At 46.7% G+C, this 18,431-nt stretch overlaps 1 protein-coding gene across 2 annotated transcripts in view; it reads right to left on the bottom strand.

Moving 5' to 3' along the window:
- The window catches only part of MAPK1 (mitogen-activated protein kinase 1), a 109,236-nt gene extending 107,166 nt beyond the window's left edge, over positions 1-2,070 (bottom strand). Inside the window, exon 1 of one of the 2 annotated variants that reach the window (XM_050746242.1) lies at positions 1,738-2,070. In XM_050746242.1, the coding sequence (XP_050602199.1) occupies positions 1,738-1,856 (119 nt within the window). In that variant the 5' untranslated portion in view covers positions 1,857-2,070. The remainder of the gene's footprint in view (positions 1-1,737) is intronic. The other variant, XM_050746241.1, reaches the window with a different exon arrangement.
- Positions 2,071-18,431: the final 16,361 nt, after the last annotated feature.

Below are 18,431 nucleotides of genomic sequence, written 5' to 3'. Positions count from 1 at the left end.
TCTATCTAGCTACCATACTTGGTAAAACATGCCTTCTATGGCATTTCTAAAATTATGATGATTGAAATTTGAATACATTTCTGAAACAGACTTGTATTTACTTTGTAACAGTAAGATACAGAAAATTCTGCAAGTATTAATTACACTAAGGAACGCAGTGTGTTTTCCTAAAGACAGCTGAAAAGAGCTGCAGTGTGTCTAGTAGAATCTCAGTCTACAATCTTAATAACTCTAGTTCTATGACCTCAGGAATTGGCTTCACCTCGAAACACTTTCTCACCTGAAAAAAGGAATAACACCATCTTTTCCTCCCTCAATGTGGCTGTTCAAATAAAATGAAATAATATATGTAGCACAGTACCTGCCACGAAGTGCTCAATAAATTATTAGTTTACTTCCTTCAGTCAACACAAAAGACACATTCACAAGATTCAGATTTAAGGAAATCTATTTCCACAAGTCCTCACCAGCACAAAATGCTACCGCTAGTTTGCTTTAATAAAAACAATACCGTCAGCGGGGCGCGGTGGCTCACGCCTGTAATCCCAGCACTTTGGGAGGCCGAGACGGGCGGATCACTAGATCAAAAGATCGAGACCATCCGGGTCAACATGGTGACACCCTGTCTCTACTAAAAAATACAAAAATTAGCCGGGCGTGGTGGCGCGCGCCTGTAGTCTCAGCTACTAGGGAGGCTGAGGCAAGAGAATCGCTTGAACCTAGGAGGCGGAGGTTGAAGTGAACAGAGATCGCGCCACTGCACTTCAGCCTGGGCAACAGAGCGAGACCCCGTCTCAAAAAAAAGAGAGAAAGAAAAACCATCACTATCATTTCACTTTTCTAAGGGACCTGAATCAAGATGAGGGAGTCTACACGTGATTCTGCAATAACTCCATTAAGGCTGCATACACAATGACCACTAAATCATTAACAGGAGTCCATAGCAATTGGGCTAAAACATCTGGGAGCATTTATGCTGGTAAAAGAGCTCACTTGGGGGCTAAAAAAAAAAGTCAAATTAGGCCCAACTCTAAATGGATCTTTAATAAATGAAGAGAGTAATGTTGGTTTATCCTTCCTGAAACGCTAGCAGTACGATATTAAAATCCACTTGAAAGTACAAACTTCAAGACGGAAATACTCCACCAACACTGGTGTCAGTAATCCATTTTAGAAAGCCTGCGCGGAGACCACCATTAGCACCGCTGAGGACAGTTAATGAAAGCCGTTGGCTGCAAACAGAGGCGAGGAGAGAAAAATTATTTCGGTGTTCTGCACACACACGGAGGCGAACCGCTTTCAGGACCTCAGCAGCCACCGCCGCCAACACCGACAAGCATCTGATGGAATTCCCGGTTTTACAATCGAAAGTCCAAAAGAAGGCCATGATACTAGCAAATTGGGGGGTGGAGGCGCTTCCGTTGCCTTCCCGAGGGTCCAGACTTTAAAGGCGGCGCTGCGCCCGGGGCCGAGGGTCCACTAGTCCCGGCCTCCGCCCCCCGCCCCCCACGCTGCGCCCCTTCCCGAGCGACCGCCGGCCCGGGAAGCGCGAGAGCAACAACACCTAAACCTCAACCGGCCCAGGGCCCCGCCCGAGCCCTGGCGCGCGGACCGCAGTGAAGTCCGGGTTCGAGGTCGCCGCGGCGCCCGAGGCCGAGGCGCCGGCGAGGCCGAGGCTGCGTCCGCTGCGGCCCCGGGCGGCGGGGGGGCCGGGCGTGGCCGGGCGCGGACACTCACCACACCATGCCGTAGGCACCCTCGCCGATGTACGAGAGGTTGGTGTAGCGCGGTCCCACGTCGAACACCTGCCCGCGGACCATCTCCGGGCCCGCGCCCGCCGCCGCCGCCGCCGCCATGTTGGCTGCCGGGCCGCCGCCGCCTCCGCCGCGCTGAGCTCGACGCTCGGCGGCCGCCGCTCAGCTTCTATCGCCCCTCCTGAAGGGACTGTGCCGCCGCCGGTGCAGCCGCCGCCGCTGACCGGGAGGAGGAAAGAAGACGCCGTGTGGCAGACCTGGAGAGCCCACGACAACTCGGACCGACTGCCTGCCTGCCTGCCAGACTGACGGGCGGGCCGGCGGGCGGGCGGAGGGAGGGGCGCGCGCCGAGAAGGGTGCCCGGGCGGGGCCAAGCAGCGTGCATGCGGATTGGTTCCTAGCGGCTGGGGGCGGGGCCGCGCGGCCCAGCGGAAGCGGCGGGCTCCGGGAGGGGCACTGCGCGGCGTTGACTAAGGGGGCATCACCGGGCGCGGTCACGTGCGTTCGCGGGGGCGTTGGCGCGGGACTTGTCTCTTCAGACACGCAGGGAGACAGACGTGGGGCAGAACCCACGGGGCTGAAGTGAGAGATGGCAGGGGCCCGGGCGAGCACCCGAGGAAGTACCGAACAGAGCCAGCGAGGGACAAGGGGCTGTGCTTGAGGCCCGACGACGCGCCATAGCCCGGCCGCGCTACAGCTCAGGCCTCTGCGAATCCGTGGTCCACACGCTGATGAACTTAAGAGGCCTTGGCACTGGGGCAGAAACCGAAAGGCATGACCCCAGACCGAGAAAGATATTTGCATACTGAGAAAGTGTGAAACACAATTGTTGAGATTAAAAGGAGACAGAGAGGATACGCGAATCAGGTTGGTTCAGATGTTTGTTGAGCACACTCCATGTTCCTGGGAGTTACTTTTTAGAGAGGGGAGACAGACAAATACGTGTAATACTCAAGTTGTGATAAGTACGATGAAGAAGTACAGAGCAGAAGGGAGGGTGCGGTGTCTCACGCCTGTCACTTTGGGAGGCCAAGGCGGGCGGATCACTTGAGATCAGGAGTTTGAAACCAGGTCTCTACTGAAAATACAAAAATTAAGTCCGGGCGAGGTGGCTCATGCCTGTAATCCCAGCACTTTGGGAAACTGAGGCGGGCGGATCACGAGATCAGGAGTTCAAAACCAGCCTGGCCAACATGGTAAAACCCCGTCTCTACTAAAAATATAAAATTTAACTGGGCGCGGTGGCGGGCGCCTGTTATCCCAGTTACTTGGGAGGCTGAGGCAGGAGGATGGCTTGAACACGGGAGGCGGAGGTTGCAGTGAGCCGAGATCGCCTCACTGCACTTCAGCCTGGGCGACAGAGCAAGACTCCGTCTCGAAAACAAAATAATAATAATACAAAAATTAGCTTGGCGTGGTGGTGGGTGCCTGTAATCCCAGCTACACGGGAGGCTGAGGCAGGAGAATCGCTTGAACCCTGGAGGAGGAGGTTACGGTGAGCCGCGCCACTGCACTCCAGGCTGGGCAACAGAGCAAGACTCCGTCTCCAAAAAAAAAAAAAAAAAAAAAAAAGAAAGAAAAGAAAAAAGAAATACAAAGCAGAGAGTAAGGGATTAGGGGTCAGTGGGTCGAAACACATGAAAGATACATTTGCGTTTGGAAACAGACCCAGATTGGTACAGATGGGCAGAAATATTGACAGCAGGTACTGAAATAGAAATGCAAAGATGAAGTCACTAAAACCAAAACATCGAGATTTAGAGATAAAGAGACAGACACACCAGACCCAGAAACAGTCACAAACAACAGAGGTTGAAAAAATAAAAATTAGAGTCCTGAAGCAGGCGGATACCAAGGAAAGCTAAGACAACGAGACAATGACCCAGCCACTGCTTCTGAACCATTTCCCCTGCCATCTTTGGAGGGAGAAGGAAGAGCGGCTGACCCTATATCCTCACTTCCAAGTTTAAAACCATCAACTCTTGACTTCTAGACATCAACAAAGATCAATTAGTCAATCTCAAAGGAGAATAGACAAAGTTTTTTGTTTGTTTGTTTAACTCTCTGATGGAAGCTGGTGTGGTGGCTCACACCTGTAATCCCAACTTGGACCCAAGAATTCAAGGCTAGCCTGGACAACAGAGCAATACCCTGTCTCTAAAACAGAGAAACAAACAAACAAAAAATCCTGTGGGGGAAAAAGGATGTGACACATGAGAAAAGGAATAAACTGCTGCAGCCAAAATTTACTCCTTCACAATATCTTTAGCCCATGAAGCAGGACCCAATTTTAGAAAATACCTAATTCTTATTCTCAGAAGAGGACATTGCATATTTTTTTTAAAAACAGGCCAAGATAAATGGAGTACCATGAAATTAAAACCACAATAACCGGCCGGGCACGGTGGTTCACGCCTGTAATCCCAACACTTTGGGAGGCCGAGGAGGGCAGATTGCCTGAGCTCAGGAGTTGGGGACCAACGTAGGCAACACGGTGTAAACCTATCTCTACTGAAATACAAAAAATTAGCTAGGCGTGCCAGTGCGCCTGTAGTCCCAGCTACTCGGGAAGCTGAGGCAGTAGAATTGCTTGAACCCGGGAGGCAGAGGTTGCAGTGAGCCGAGATTGCGCCACTGAACTCTAGCCTGGGCCACAGAGTAAGACTCCATCTCAAAAAAAAAAAAGTAGACTCGATGTGGAAGAGTACATCAGCAATATAGAAGATAAACATGAGAAAAATTTCAAGAATATGGAACAAAGTGATGCAATTCTGTAAGAGAAGATAATGGGGATGGACAGCATCTAGGGATTCTAACTCTAGGCATCCCCACGGGAAGACAGAGCAAATCGGTTAGAGTGAATAATCAAAATTACAATTGGAGAAAAGTTTCCTTAGGTTGCAAAAAGATCTGAGGTGGAGGTGGAAATAGAGTGGGTTCACTGAGATTGAGAAAAATTAATAAGAAACCAACAACAACACATAATCTGGGAAAACTGTTAAGTTTCAAGGACAAAGAACAAACACTAATAGACCCAATTAGGGAAAAAATGTTATTTATCAAAGAGCTGGCCAGCAGGCGTGGCTCGCGCTTGTAATCCCAGCACTTTGGGAGGCCAGGGTGGGCGGATCATGAGGTCAGGAGTTCTAGACCAGCCTGACCAACATGACGAAACCCCGTCTCTTCTAAAAATACAAAAAGTAGCTGGGTGTGGTGGTGTGCACCTGTAATCCCAGCAACTTGGGAGGCTGAGGCAGGAGAATTGCTTGAATCTAGGAGGTGGAGGTTGTAGTGAGCTGAGATCATGCCACCGCACTCCAACCTGGACAATGGAGTGAGACTCCGTCTCCGGGTGGGGGAGAAAAAAAAAAGATGGCTGGGTGAGGTGGCTCACGCCTGTAATCCCAGCACTTTGGGAGGCTGAGGCGGGTGGATCACCTGAGGTCAGGAGTTTGAGACCAGCCTGGCCAACGTGGTAAAACCCTGTCTCTACTAAAAATACAAAAATTAGCCAGGCATGGTGGCTGGCACCTGTAATCCTAGCTACTTGGGAGGCTGAGGCAGGAGAATCACTTGAACCCGGGAGGCACAGGTTGCAGTGAGCTGAGATTGCGCCATTGCACTCCAGCCTGGGTAACAAGAACGAGACTCCATTTCAAAAAAAAAAGCTAAAAACTGGCTTTATTCAGATTTCCCCTCTGCAACACTTAAAAGCCAAAGGAAAATGGAACAAGATTGATAACACTTTGAAAGGGTAGGTTTTGACCCTTCATAGATTCATAGATGGTGATAAGAACGAGACTCCATCTCAGGGGAAAAAAAAAAAATGCTAAAAACTGTCTTTCTTCAGATTTCTCCTCTGCAACATTTAAAAGACAAAGGAATAGAACAAGATTGACACCACTTGGAAGGGGTAGATTTTGATCCTTCATAGATGATTTCATTCACTCCAGTGCCTTAATTCCTCCTAGATCTTTTTTTTTTTTTTTTTTGAAAAATTATATATAAAAGCAGACGGGGACTGGGCGCAGTGGCCCACGCCTGTGATTCAGTACTTTGGGAGGCCAAGGTATGCGGATCACCTGAGGTCAGGAGTTTGAGACCAGCCTGGCCAACATGACGAAACCCTGTTTCTACTAAAAATACAGAAAAATTAGTTGGGCGTGGTGGCTCATACCTGTAATCCCAGCTACTCAGGAGGCTGAGGCAGGAGAATCTCTTGAACCCAGGAGGTGGTGGTTGCAGTGAGCCGAGATTACATCACTGCACTCCAGCCTGAGTAACAGAGTGAGACTCCATCTCAAAAAAAATAATAATAATAAATAAAAAAAGAGAGAGAGAGACGGGGTCTCACTTGTTGCCCAGGCTGGTTTTGAACTTCTGGCCTCAAACAATTCTCCTACTTCAGCCTCCCAAGTAACTGGGACTATTGGTATGCACCTCCTTCCTCCCAGATCCTTTTTTTTTTTTTCTTCTCTTTTTGAGACAGAATCTCACTCTGTTTTTCAGGCTGGAGTGCCGTGGCACAATCTCAGCTCATTGCAACCTCCACCTCCCAGGTTCAAGCAATTTTTGTGCCTCAGCCTCCCGGGTAACTGGGATTACAGGCATGCACCACCACGCCTGGCTAATTTTTTTTTTTTGTAGTTTTAGTAGAGGCAGGGTTTCACCATATTGGCCAGGCTGGTCTCAAACTCCTCACCTCGTGATCTGCCCGCCTCGGCCTCCCAAAGTGCTAAGAATACAGGTATGAGCCACCGTGTCCCGCACCTCTCAGATCTTTATTGCTCAGAAGATCTCTCCTGAATTCCAGGTCAGCATGTCCACCTGCACACAGGACGGCTCCATATGACATCCTACAGGTGTTTCAGCACCACAAATTTAAACTGCCATTGGTTAACTGCATGAGTTCTGTGCTGAGACTGAATCTTGGCTGCTCTACTTACTAGCTGTGTGACCTTGTCCTCATTTTCCTCAGACTTAAAATGGGATCACAGTAGTGCCTACCTCACATAAGTCTGTTGGACAGAGTACATAAAACAACATATGTGAAGAGCCTGACACATATTATGTTATGTACCCACTAAATGTTATCTGTTATCTACCTCACCTAAACCTGTTCTTTATCTTGTATCTGGGGATAGCATCACCTTCACCCAGACACTTAAGCTGGAGATTTCACTATAATCTTTAACAACACATTTTACCTCAAGCCTTACCCCATACCCCATCCAATCAATTATGAACTATAAATTCTGTTTCTTTAATAGTTAAGAAATTTTTGCTACCTAAAGTGTGGTCTCCAGGCCAGGTGTGGTAGCTCATGTGTGTAATCCCAGCACTTTGGGAGGCTGAGGCAGAAGGATTGTTTAAGCTCAGGTGTTTGAGACTGGGCAACATAGGGAGACCTCATCTCTACATAAAATTTTACAACTAGCCAGCTGTGGCCGGGCATGGTGGCTCACATCTATAATTCCGGCACTTTGGGAGGCTGAGGTGAGGTGGCTCGCTTGAGGTCAGGAGTTTGAGACCAGCCTGACCAACATGGTGAAACCCTGCCTGTACTAAAAATACAAAAATTAGCTGAGTGTGGTGGTGGGCACCTGTAATTCCAGCTACTCAGGAGGCTGAGGCAGGTAAATCGCTTGAACCCGAGAGGCGGAGTTTGCAGTGAGCCAAGATCGTGCCATTGCACTCCAGGCTGGGTGACAAGGACGAAACTCTGTCTCAAAAAAAAAAAAAAAAAAAATACAAATACACCTGTAATCCCAACACTCCAGGAGGCCGAGACAGGCGGATCACAAGGTCAGGAGATCGAGACTATCCTGGCTAACAAGATGAAACATCGTCTCTACTAAAAATACAAAAAATTAGCCAGGCATGGTGGTGGGCACCTGTAGTCCCAGCTACTGGGGAGGCTGAGGCAGGAGAATGGCGTGAACCAGGGAGGCGGAGCTTGCAGTGAGCCGAGATAGTGCCACTGCACTCCAGCCTAGGCGACAGAGCGAGACTCCTTCTCAAAAAAAAAAACACAAAAAACAAATACGAAAATTTGCCAGGCATGGTGGCAGACCCCTGTAATCCCAGCTACTTAGGAGGCTGAGGCACAAGAATAGATTGAACCCAGGAGAGGCGGAGGTTGCAATGAGCCAACATTGTGCCACTACACTCCAGCTTAGGCGACAGAACAAAACTCCATCTCAAAAAACAAACAAAAAACTAGCCAGGTGTAGTGGCACTCACCCATGGTCCCAGCTACTCAGGAGGCCGAGATGGGAGGATCAACTTAGCTGGGAGGTCGAGTCTGCAATGAACTATGATTGCACCACTGCATTCCAGCCTTGTCGAAAGAGCAAGACATCGACAGACATCAAAAAAAGTATGTCTCGGCCGGGCGCAGTGGCTCACGCCTGTAATCCCAGCACTTTGGGAGGCTGAGGAGGGCGGATCACAAGGTCAGGAGATCGAGACCATCCTGGCTAACATGGTGAAACCTCGTCTCCACTAAAAATACAAAAAAAAATTAGCTGGGCGTGGTGGCGGGCACCTGTAGTCCCTGCTACTCGGGAGGCTGAGGCAGGAGAATGGCATGAACTCGGGAGGCGGAGCTTGCAGTGAGCCGAGATTGCACCACTGCATTCCAGCCTGGGCGACAGAGCGAGACTCCGCCTCAAAATAAAAATAAAAATTTAAAAAGTATGTCTCAAAAAACAATAAAAGTGGTCTTCAGACCAGCAGCATCAGCATTATTCACAAGTTCGTTAGAAATGCAGCATCTCAGACCCAACCTGAATAAAATCAGGATTTTAATAAGATACCCAGGTGATTGACATGCACTTTAAACTTTGAGAAGCACTGTTTTTATTTATTTTACTTTTTTTTTTTGAGATGAAGTTCCGCTGTGTCACCCAAGCTGGAGTGCAGTGGCACAATCTCAACTCACTACAACCTTTGCCTCCCCGGTTCAAGCAATCCTCCTGCCTCAGCCTCCTGAGTAGTTGGGATTACAGGTGCTCGCCACCACACCCAGCTAATTTTTGTATTTTTGGTAGAGACAGGGTTTTGCCATGTTGGCCAGGCTGATCTTGTACTCCTGACCTGAGGTGATCTGCCCACCTCGGCCTCCCAAAGTACTGGGATTACCGGCATGAGCCACCATGCTGGGCTGAGAATCACTTTTAAATGTCACCACTTCATCCCCAGTGCCACTCTGCTAGTTCATGTGTTGTGTCAACTCTCTAACCAAGACTACCACAACATCCTTAATTAAGTTTTTTGCTTTCAGTGTGCCCCGGTCCAATTGTTTCTTTCTCTTAAACCCAGATAAATCTTTCCACAACAAATCTGACTGTCTCTCCTCCTCCTCCTCTTCTTCTTCTTTTTTTTTTTTTTTTAATTTTTTAGGAGATAGGGTTTTGCTCTGTTGTCCAGGCTGTAGTGCAGTGGTGTAATCATAGCTCACTGCAGCCTTGAACTCCTGGGCTCAAGCCATCCTGCTACCATAGCCTCCCAAGTAGCCAGGACTACAGGCACGTGCCACCGTGCCTGGCTAATTTTTAAATTTTTTTGTAGACACAAGGTCTCACTGTGTTACCCAGGCTGGCTTCAAACTCCTAGCCACAAATGATCCTCCCATTTTGGCCTCCCAAAGTTCTAGGATTACAGGCATAAGCCACCATGCCTGGCTGTCCCTCCCCTTATTTTTTTATTTTTTATTTTTCGAGATGGAGCCTTGCTCTGTTGCCCAGGCTGGAGTGCAGTGGCACAATCTTGTCCCACTGCAACCTCTGCCTCCCAGGTTTAAGCAATTCTCCTGCCTCAACCTCCCAAGTAGCTGGGACTTCAGGCGCACGCCGACACGCTTAGCTAATTTTTGTATTTTAGTAGAGACAGGGTTTCACCGTGTTGTCCAGGCTGGTCTCACACTCCTGAGCTCAGGCAATCCACCCGCCTCGGCCTCCGAAAGTACTGGGATTACAGGCGTGAGCCACTGCACTCAGCCTGTCCCTCTCCTTCTTAAGTGGCTCCCCATCACACTCAGAGTGAGAGCTTTGCTGGCCACCTCTCCACCCTAATCTCTTCCCTCCCTGACCCTTGCTTTCCACGCACCAGCCATGCTAATCTACCCTCAGTTCTCTGGTGTCTTTCGGTTTTAGCATGTATCCATCTCTCTCCCTCTAACATGTTGTCTCTCCACTATTCCAGCATTGGTGGACATTTAAAACCACCACGCTATCATGGGATGATGCATCTGACTGCTAATTTTCTCCAGAGAGCACCTCTTGCCTAGTTCCATGGGCACTAAGCAACCTTATGATTAGAGTTTGGGTTCACTTGTGGTTTTCTGATAGGGAAGGTTCCCTGACCAGAGGACAGCCCCATTTGGGTCCTATGGCAATGACTGTTCATTCTAAGATGGGGTTTAGTTTCATCGGTCTCTGCTGAGTCAGGTTAGCATGAGCCAGGCCCAGAGGGAACAGTCATGTAGCCCCACTGACAACAAGTTTCTGGAAACATGGTGGAGAAACAGCCTCTGGAACATGGTAAGACGATAACTAAGCTACCATCTAAACATAAGGCCGACTACCTGAGTGTCTTTCTTACTGACTCAATACGGTGGCAATAACTCACAGAGCTGCAGAATCTCAGAAAATAATGGACATCTACCCAGCATTGACTCCTCCTTCTGGTAGCATCAACCTAGTTTTTTTTTTTTTTTTTTCCGGAAACTGAGTCTTGCTGTTGTCATCCAGGCTGGAATGCAATGGCGCGATCTTGGCTCACTGCAACCTCTGCCTCCCAGGTTCAAGTGATTCTTCAGCCTCAGCCTCCAGAGTAGATGGGATTACAGGTACTCGCCACCATGCCCAGCTAATTTTTGTATTTTTTTTGTAGAGATGGGATTTCGCCACATTGGCCAGGCTGGTCTCGAACTTCTGACCTCAGCTGATCCGCCCACCTTGGCCTCCCAAAATGCTGGGATTACAGGCATGAGCCACCATGCCCAGCCAACCCAGTTTTTATTTGGTGACCTGTCCCTTCTGCACTCAATGTGGTTTGAAGGGCTGGCCTCATCCCCAAGTTCAAGAGAACCATATGACCCAGGGCTCCGTAATCAGAATTATAGACATTGGCTCAAAGGATGGACATGTGACCTGATTCAAGCCAATGATATTCAGCTCAGACTTTTGCAGAAACTATTAGGAAAAAGGTGTTCCCTTTCTGCTGGGGTGGTGGACAGTGAATGTGAGTCTGTGGCCAGACATGCCATGATGCAAGAAACACACTCCGAGAGGAAGACAGAGGTGAAGACAATTAATTCATGCCACAGTTTGAGGCTGGATATAGCTAAGCCTGAACTTTAGGTTTCTGTTACTTAAAACCATAAGAGTTCTGACTAATGCACTACCGAATTAACTCATTTTTCTGCAGAAACTGCTCAGAACTGTGCAATAAATCACTGAGACATGAATCAGAAACTCATGAATGATGAAATGAGAGAAAAGAACTGGCAATGAGCCTTGAAACTAGCTAAAGATAGAGAGATAACTGAATAAAAACACCACTCAGTAGAGACTGATACTGATAAGTTGAAATAATTGTTGTTGCTATGGTAACAAAATGCAAAAGAAAAAGTTGAGAACGAAGATAGGGTTTTAAACCTCAGATTATGCACTGAAAACCAGGGGAGAAGAAAGAGGGTAGAAAAGCCGGAGACTATGTCTTTGTTTTATGTAACATGAGGATAAAAGTTATTTTAAAAAATATATAAGTTCATGTAATTTTTCTGTGTAAAAAGCCTTATAATTCATTACATGAGATGAAAGGAACAACATAATTCATAGAGCAAAAATCAAGAGTCTTAGGAAGTATACTAGATACTTTGCTCACATTTGTAAATTAAAAAAGAAATGGCAAGGAATTATAGACAAGAATATCAAAACACCAGAAAATTAGAAAATTAGATGAGCAAAGGTTGAATTAGGTATAATAAGCCAGATGTAAACAAGTAAAAATGTAAATTTCTAAAATTACTATTTAAAATATTGGCCGGGCGCGGTGGCTCAAGCCTGTAATCCCAGCACTTTGGGAGGCCGAGACGGGCGGATCACGAGGTCAGGAGATCGAGACCATCCTGGCTAACCCCGTGAAACCCCGTCTCTACTAAAAAATACAAAAAACTAGCCGGGCGAGGTGGCGGGCGCCTGCAGTCCCAGCTACTCGGGAGGCTGAGGCAGGAGAATGGCATAAACCCGGGAGGCGGAGCTTGCAGTGAGCTGAGATCCGGCCACTGCACTCCAGCCTGGGCGACAGAGCGAGACTCTGTCTCAAAATAAATAAATAAATAAATAAAATAAAATAAAATAAAATATTAAAACCTCAGATCACATCAAAAAGCAAACTGAATGTATACTGTTGTTTAAAAAGATATGCCTATTTATATGTGTGTGTGTATGTATATAGTATGTATATGTATATATACATATATTATATAATACTATATATATATTAATAATATATAAAATATAAAAAGGCTTTGTTACTGGGCATGGTGGCTCACACCTATAATCCCAGTGCTTTGAGAGGCTGAGGTGGGAGGATTACTTGAGGCCAGGAGTTCAAGACCAGCCAGGTCAACGTAGCAAGACTCTGTCTCTATAAAAATAAAAATAAGGCCGGGCGCAGTGGCTCATGCCTGTAATCCCAGCACTTTGGGAGGCCAAGGCGGGGGGATCACGAGGTCAGGAGATCAAGACCATCCTGGCTAACACGGTGAAACCCCGTCCCTACTAAAAAATACAAAAAATTAGCCGGGCATGGTGGCGGGTGCCTGTAGTCCCAGCTACTCGGGAGCTGAGGCAGGAGAATGGCGTGAACCCGGAAGGCAGAGCGTGCAGTGAGCCAAGACCGAGCCACTGCACTCCAGCCTGGGTGACAGAGCGAGACTGTCTCAAAAAACAAAACAAAACAAAACAAGCAAAAATAAAAATAAAACAATTAACTGAATGTGGTGACACATACTTGTAGTACCAGCTACACAGGAGGCTGAGGCAGGAGAATCCCTTAAGCTCAGGAGTTAGAGGCTGCAGTAAGCTATGATCACATCATTGCACTCCAGCCTGGCCAACAGAGCAAAATCCTATCTCAAAAAAAAAAAAAAAAAAAAGACATTGTGAAACTAAAGGCACCAAATAACATAACAACACACAAAACAAGAAGCAGAGCTGGGTGTGGTGGCACATACCTATCGTCCCAGCTACTCAGGAGACAGAGGCTGGAGGATCACTTAAGACTATCAAGACTAGAAGTTTGAAGCTGTAGTGCCATATGATCATGCTTGTGAATACGCACTGCATTCCAGCCTGGGCAACATAGCAAGATCTTGTCTCTTAAAAAAGAAAAAAAAAGTCTATAGGAACACAACTAATAGAAACACAGTTATAGGCTGGGCTCAGAGGCTCACACGTGTAATGCCAATGCTTTGGGAGGCCAAAGCAGGAGGATTTCTTGAGGCCAGGAGTTACAGATCATCCTGGGCAATCTAGCGAAGCCCCCCTCTAAAAAAGAAAAAGTTTTAAAAATTAGCCACATGTGGTGGCATGCATCTGCAGTCCTATCTACTTGGGAGACTGACATGGAAGGATGGCTTGAGCTCAGGAGTTCGAGGCTGCAGTGAACTATAATTATAATAAAATATTATGATATACCATTATTAGACTGTGACATATAAACAAAAATAAAGATGAGTTAAACAGCAGAACTAGTAAGGTATAAAAACTTATGCTGTGTCCTCCACCTACATAAAATACATCACCACCACTCCCGGTATCTCTGGAACGTTTACAACAATTTATCTCTTATTGGACCACAAAATTTTTTTTTTTTTTTTTTTTTTGAGATGGAATTTCACTCTCTCACCCAGGCTGGAGTGTAGTGGCATGGTCTCAGCTCACTGCAACCTCTACCTCCCTGGTTCAAGCAATTCTCCTGCCTCAGCCTCCCAAGTAGCTGTGAACACAGGTGCCCGCTGCCACGCCTGGCTAATTTTTGTATTTTTAGTAGAGATCAGGTTTCACCATGTTGGCCAGGCTGGTCTCGAACTCCAGCCCTCAGGTGATCTGCCCACTTTGGCCTCCCAAAGTGCTGGGATTACAGGCATGAGCCACCATGCCCGGCCCACAAAATTTTTTCTTTTTTTTTTTTTTGAGGCGGAGTCTCACTCTGTCACCCAGGCTGGAGTGCAGTGGCCGGATCTCAGCTCACTGCAAGCTCCACCTCCCGGGTTCATGCCATTCTCCTGCCTCAGACTCCCGAGTAGCTGGGACTATAGGCGCCCGCCACCTCGCCCGCCTAGTTTTTTGTATTTTTTAGTAGAGACGGGGTTTCACCGTGTTAGCCAGGATGGTCTCGATCTCCTGACCTCGTGATCCGCCCGTCTCGGCCTCCCAAAGTGCTGGGATTACAGGCTTGAGCCACCGCGCCCGGCCACAAAATTTTTTAATAAATCCAAATAAGCAAAAATTGTTGAGGTCAAATCCTCTGATCACAGCACAGTTTAACAAATGAATAGTCATACAAAGTTTAAAATTAACGAACATCCTACTAAGTGCTTTATTGGAACGTTAGCAGACATTCTACTGACTAAGATTTCAGTCAGATGGCTGGACACGGTGGCTTACACCTGTAATCCCAGCACTTTGGGAGGCTGAGGAGGGCGGATCAGCTGAAGTCAGGAGTTTAAGACCAGCCTGGCCAACATGGTGAAACCCTGTCTCTACTAAAAATACAAAAATTAGCTGGGCGTGGTGGTGCATCCCTGTAATTCCAGCTACTTGGGAGGCTGAGCAAGGAGAATCACTTGAACCTGGGAGGCAGAGGTTGCAGTGAGCTGAAATCATGTCATTGCACTCCAGCCTGGGTGATGAGAGTGAGACTCCATTTAAAAAAAAAAAAAAAGGTTTCAGTTGGGAAGCCAGGCATGGTGGCTGATCCCTATAATCCCAGCACTTTGGGAGGCGGAGGCAGGTGGATCACTTGAGGTCAGCAGTTCAAGACTAGCCTGGCCAATATGGTGAAACCCTGTCTCTACTAAAAATACAAAAATTAGCCGGGCATGGTGGCAGGTGCCTGTAATCACAGCTACTTGGGAGGCTGAGGCAGGAGAATCGCTTGAGCCTAGGAGGCGGAGGTTGCAGTGAGTCGAGATTGGGCCGTTGCACTCCATCTTGGGCAACAGAGTGAGACTCTGTCTCTCAAAAAAAAAAAAAGGTTTCAACCAGAAAGGAAATAATACAGTAACAGGCCAGGAGCATGATGGCTAACACCTGCAATCTCAGCACTTTGGGAAGCAGAGGTGAGAAGATTGCCTGAGGCCAGGAGTTTGAGACCAGCCTGGGCAACAGAGTGAGACCCTGTCTCTAAAAAAATTCAAAAAATAGGCTGGGCATGGTGACTCACGCCTGTAATCCCAGCACTTTGGGAGGCTGTTGTAGGCAGATCACAAGGTCAAGAGATCGAGACCATCCTGGCCAACATGGCGAAACCCTGTCTCTACTCAAAATACAAAAATTAGTTGGGCATGGTGGTGTGCACCTGTAGTCCCAGCTACTCAGGAGGCTGAGGCAGGATAATTGCTTGAACCCAGGAGGCGGAGGTTGCAGTGAGCCGAGATCATGCCACTGCACTCCAGCCTGGCAACAGAGAGAGACTCCATCTCAAAAAGAAAAAAAAAAAAAGAGAAAAAATTTTTAAAAACCCTACAGAATATACAAAGAAACATGAAAGTATGGCCCATTGAAAGGAAAAAATAATTTGATGGAAACCATCCCTGAGAAAGCCCAGACATCAAAATTATTAGTGAAATACATTAAACCAACTGTCTTTAGTATGTTCAGTGAGCTAAAGGAGGATATGGAAAAGAACCAAAGTAAAAAAAAAAACTGTTGTCTGAACAAAATGAGAGTATCAATAAAGAGATAGAAATTAGCAAAAGTGACCAAAACGAAATTGTGAAATGAAAAGTGTAAAAACTGAAGTGAAAAACTCACTGGAGAGATTTAACAGCAGATTTGAGCAGGCAGAAGAAAGAAACGGTGAATGTGAAGACATTTGAAATTATATAATCAGAGGAACAGAAAGAAAAAAGAATTAAAAAGACTAAATAGGCTTAGGGAACTGTGGGACATCATTAAGTGGGTAAACATATGCTTTATAAGCATCCTAGGAGGAGAAGAGAGAGAGAGAAAAAGGGGCGGAAAAAATACTTTGGGGAAATAATGGCTAAAAACTTCCAAAATCTGATGACAGACATGAAGATACACACCCAAGAAGCTCAAAGATTTTCAAGCAGGCTATCTCAAGAAAAATCCACACTGAAATATTATGTTCAAATTGTGGAAACTGAAGGCCAAAGAGAGAATTTTGAAAGCAGCAAGAGAGAAGCAACTCATCATGTACAAGTGATCTTCAATAAAATGAACAGCTAGTCTCTTGTTAGAAGGCATGGAGGCCAGAAGGTAGGGAATGGCATAAAGTCCTGAAAAAAAAAATGTCAACCAAGAATTCGATTTCCAGCAGAATTATTATTATTATTATTATTTGAGATGGAGTCTCACTCTGTCGCCCAGGGTGGAGTGCAGTGGCACGATCTCAGCATCTCAGCTCACTGCAAGCTCCACTTCCTGGGTTCCCACCATTCTCCTGCCTCAGCCTCCCAAGTAGCTGGGACTATAGGCTCCCGCCACCAGGCCCGGCTAATTTTTTGTATTTTTGGTAGAGATGGGGTTTAACCGTGTTAGCCAGGATGGTCTGGATCTCTTGACCTCACAATCTGCCCACCTCGGCCTCCCAAAGTGCTGGGATTACAGGCGTGAGCCACTGCACTCGGCCCCAGCAGAATTTTTCTTAAGGAATGAGAGAGAAATTAAAATATTTCAAGATAAACAAAAGTTGAGCGAATTTATTACCAGTAGACCTGCCCTACAAGAAATGCCAATGGTAGTTCTTTGTGCTAAAATAAAGATGCTAGGCCTGGCATGGTGGCTTACACCTGTAATCTCAGCACTTTGGGAGGCTGAGGCAGGCGGATCACTTGAGGTCAGAAGTTCAAGACCAGCCTGGCCAACATGGCAAAACCCTGTCTCTACTAAAAAAATACAAAAATTAGCCAGGTGTGGTGGCATGCGCCTGTAATAATCCCAGCTAATCAGGAGGCTGAGGCAAGAGAATCGCTTGAACCCAGGAAGTGGAGGTTGCAGTGAGCCAAGATTGTGCCACTGCACTACAACCTGGGAGACAGAGCTAGACTCTGTCTCAAAACAAATAAATAGATAAAACAATAAATAAAAAATAACTGCCAGGCACGGTGGCTCACGCCTGTAATCCCAGCACTTTGGGAGGCCAAGGTAGGCAGATCACAAGGTCAGGAGTTCGAGACCAGCCTGGCCAATATGGTGAAACCCCATCTCTACTAAAAATACAAAAATTAGCTGGGCTTGGTGGCATGCGCCTGCAGTCCTAGCTACTTGAGAGGCTGAGGCAGGAGAATCGCTTGAACCCAAGAGGTATAGGTTGCAGTGAGCTGAGATTGTGCTACTGCACTCCAGCCTGGCCGACAGAGTGAGACTCCGTCAAAAAAGAAAAAAAAAATTGAAATCATTCAGAACATATTTTCTAACCACAATGGCATGAAACTAGAAATAAATAACATGCAACACCAAAAAAACTCACAAATATGTGGAACTTTAACAACCAACTTTAAAAAAAAGCAACAGGTCAATGAAGAAATCACAAGGGAAATTAGAAAATACCTTGAGAGGAATGAAAATGAAAATACAATACAGTTGACCCTTGAACAACACAAGTTTGAACTGCACAAGTCCACCCATGTGCGGATATTTTTCAAACATGGATCAAAAATGCAGTATTGAAGGGGATACAAAACCTTCATATACAGAGGGTCAACTTTTCTTTTCATTTATTTATTTTTTTCAAGATCTCAGCTCTTTTTTCCCCCAAAGAACCAACTTTAGGTTTCATTGTTTTTCTCTAGTTTTTCTATCCCCTGTTTCATTTACCCGCACTTTAGTTACTATTACTATTATTATTATTCTTGAGGTGGGGTCTCACTCTGTCGCCCAGGCTGGTGGTGCAGTCTCCACTCATGGCAACCTCTGCCTCCCAGGTTCAAGCGATTCTCCTGCCTCAGCCTCCAGAGTAGCTGGGATTACAGGCGTGCACCACCACGCCCAGCTAATTTTTGCACCTTTAGTAGAGACAGGGTTTCACCGTGTTGGTCAGGCTGGTCTCAAACTCCTGACCTCAGGTGATCCTCCCGCCTTGGCCTCCCAAAGTGCTGGGACTACAGGCGTGAACCACCATGCCCAGGCTCTAGTTATTATTTACTTACTTCTACAAGCTTTGGGTTTTCTAGCTCATTAAGACGTCTAGTTAGGTTACTTATTTCAGATCCTTTTTTTTTTTTAAATGTAGGCATTTACAGCTATACATCTCCTGAGGACTGCCACATCCCTTCAGTTTCAGTATACAGTCTTCCCTTGGTATACTTGGGGGATTGGTTCCAGGATCCCTGCATATACCCAAATCTGAGTACACTCAAGTCCTGCAGTTGGCCTTAAGAAAGCACCGGAACCCTTGTGTATGAAAAGTTGGCCCTCG

This window comes from Macaca thibetana, chromosome 10, assembly GCF_024542745.1.
Source record: "Macaca thibetana thibetana isolate TM-01 chromosome 10, ASM2454274v1, whole genome shotgun sequence".
Classification (NCBI taxonomy): Eukaryota; Metazoa; Chordata; class Mammalia; order Primates; family Cercopithecidae; genus Macaca; species Macaca thibetana.
The sequence above is the reverse complement of the archived record's forward strand: the minus strand, read 5'-3'. Positions and strand labels throughout refer to the sequence as shown.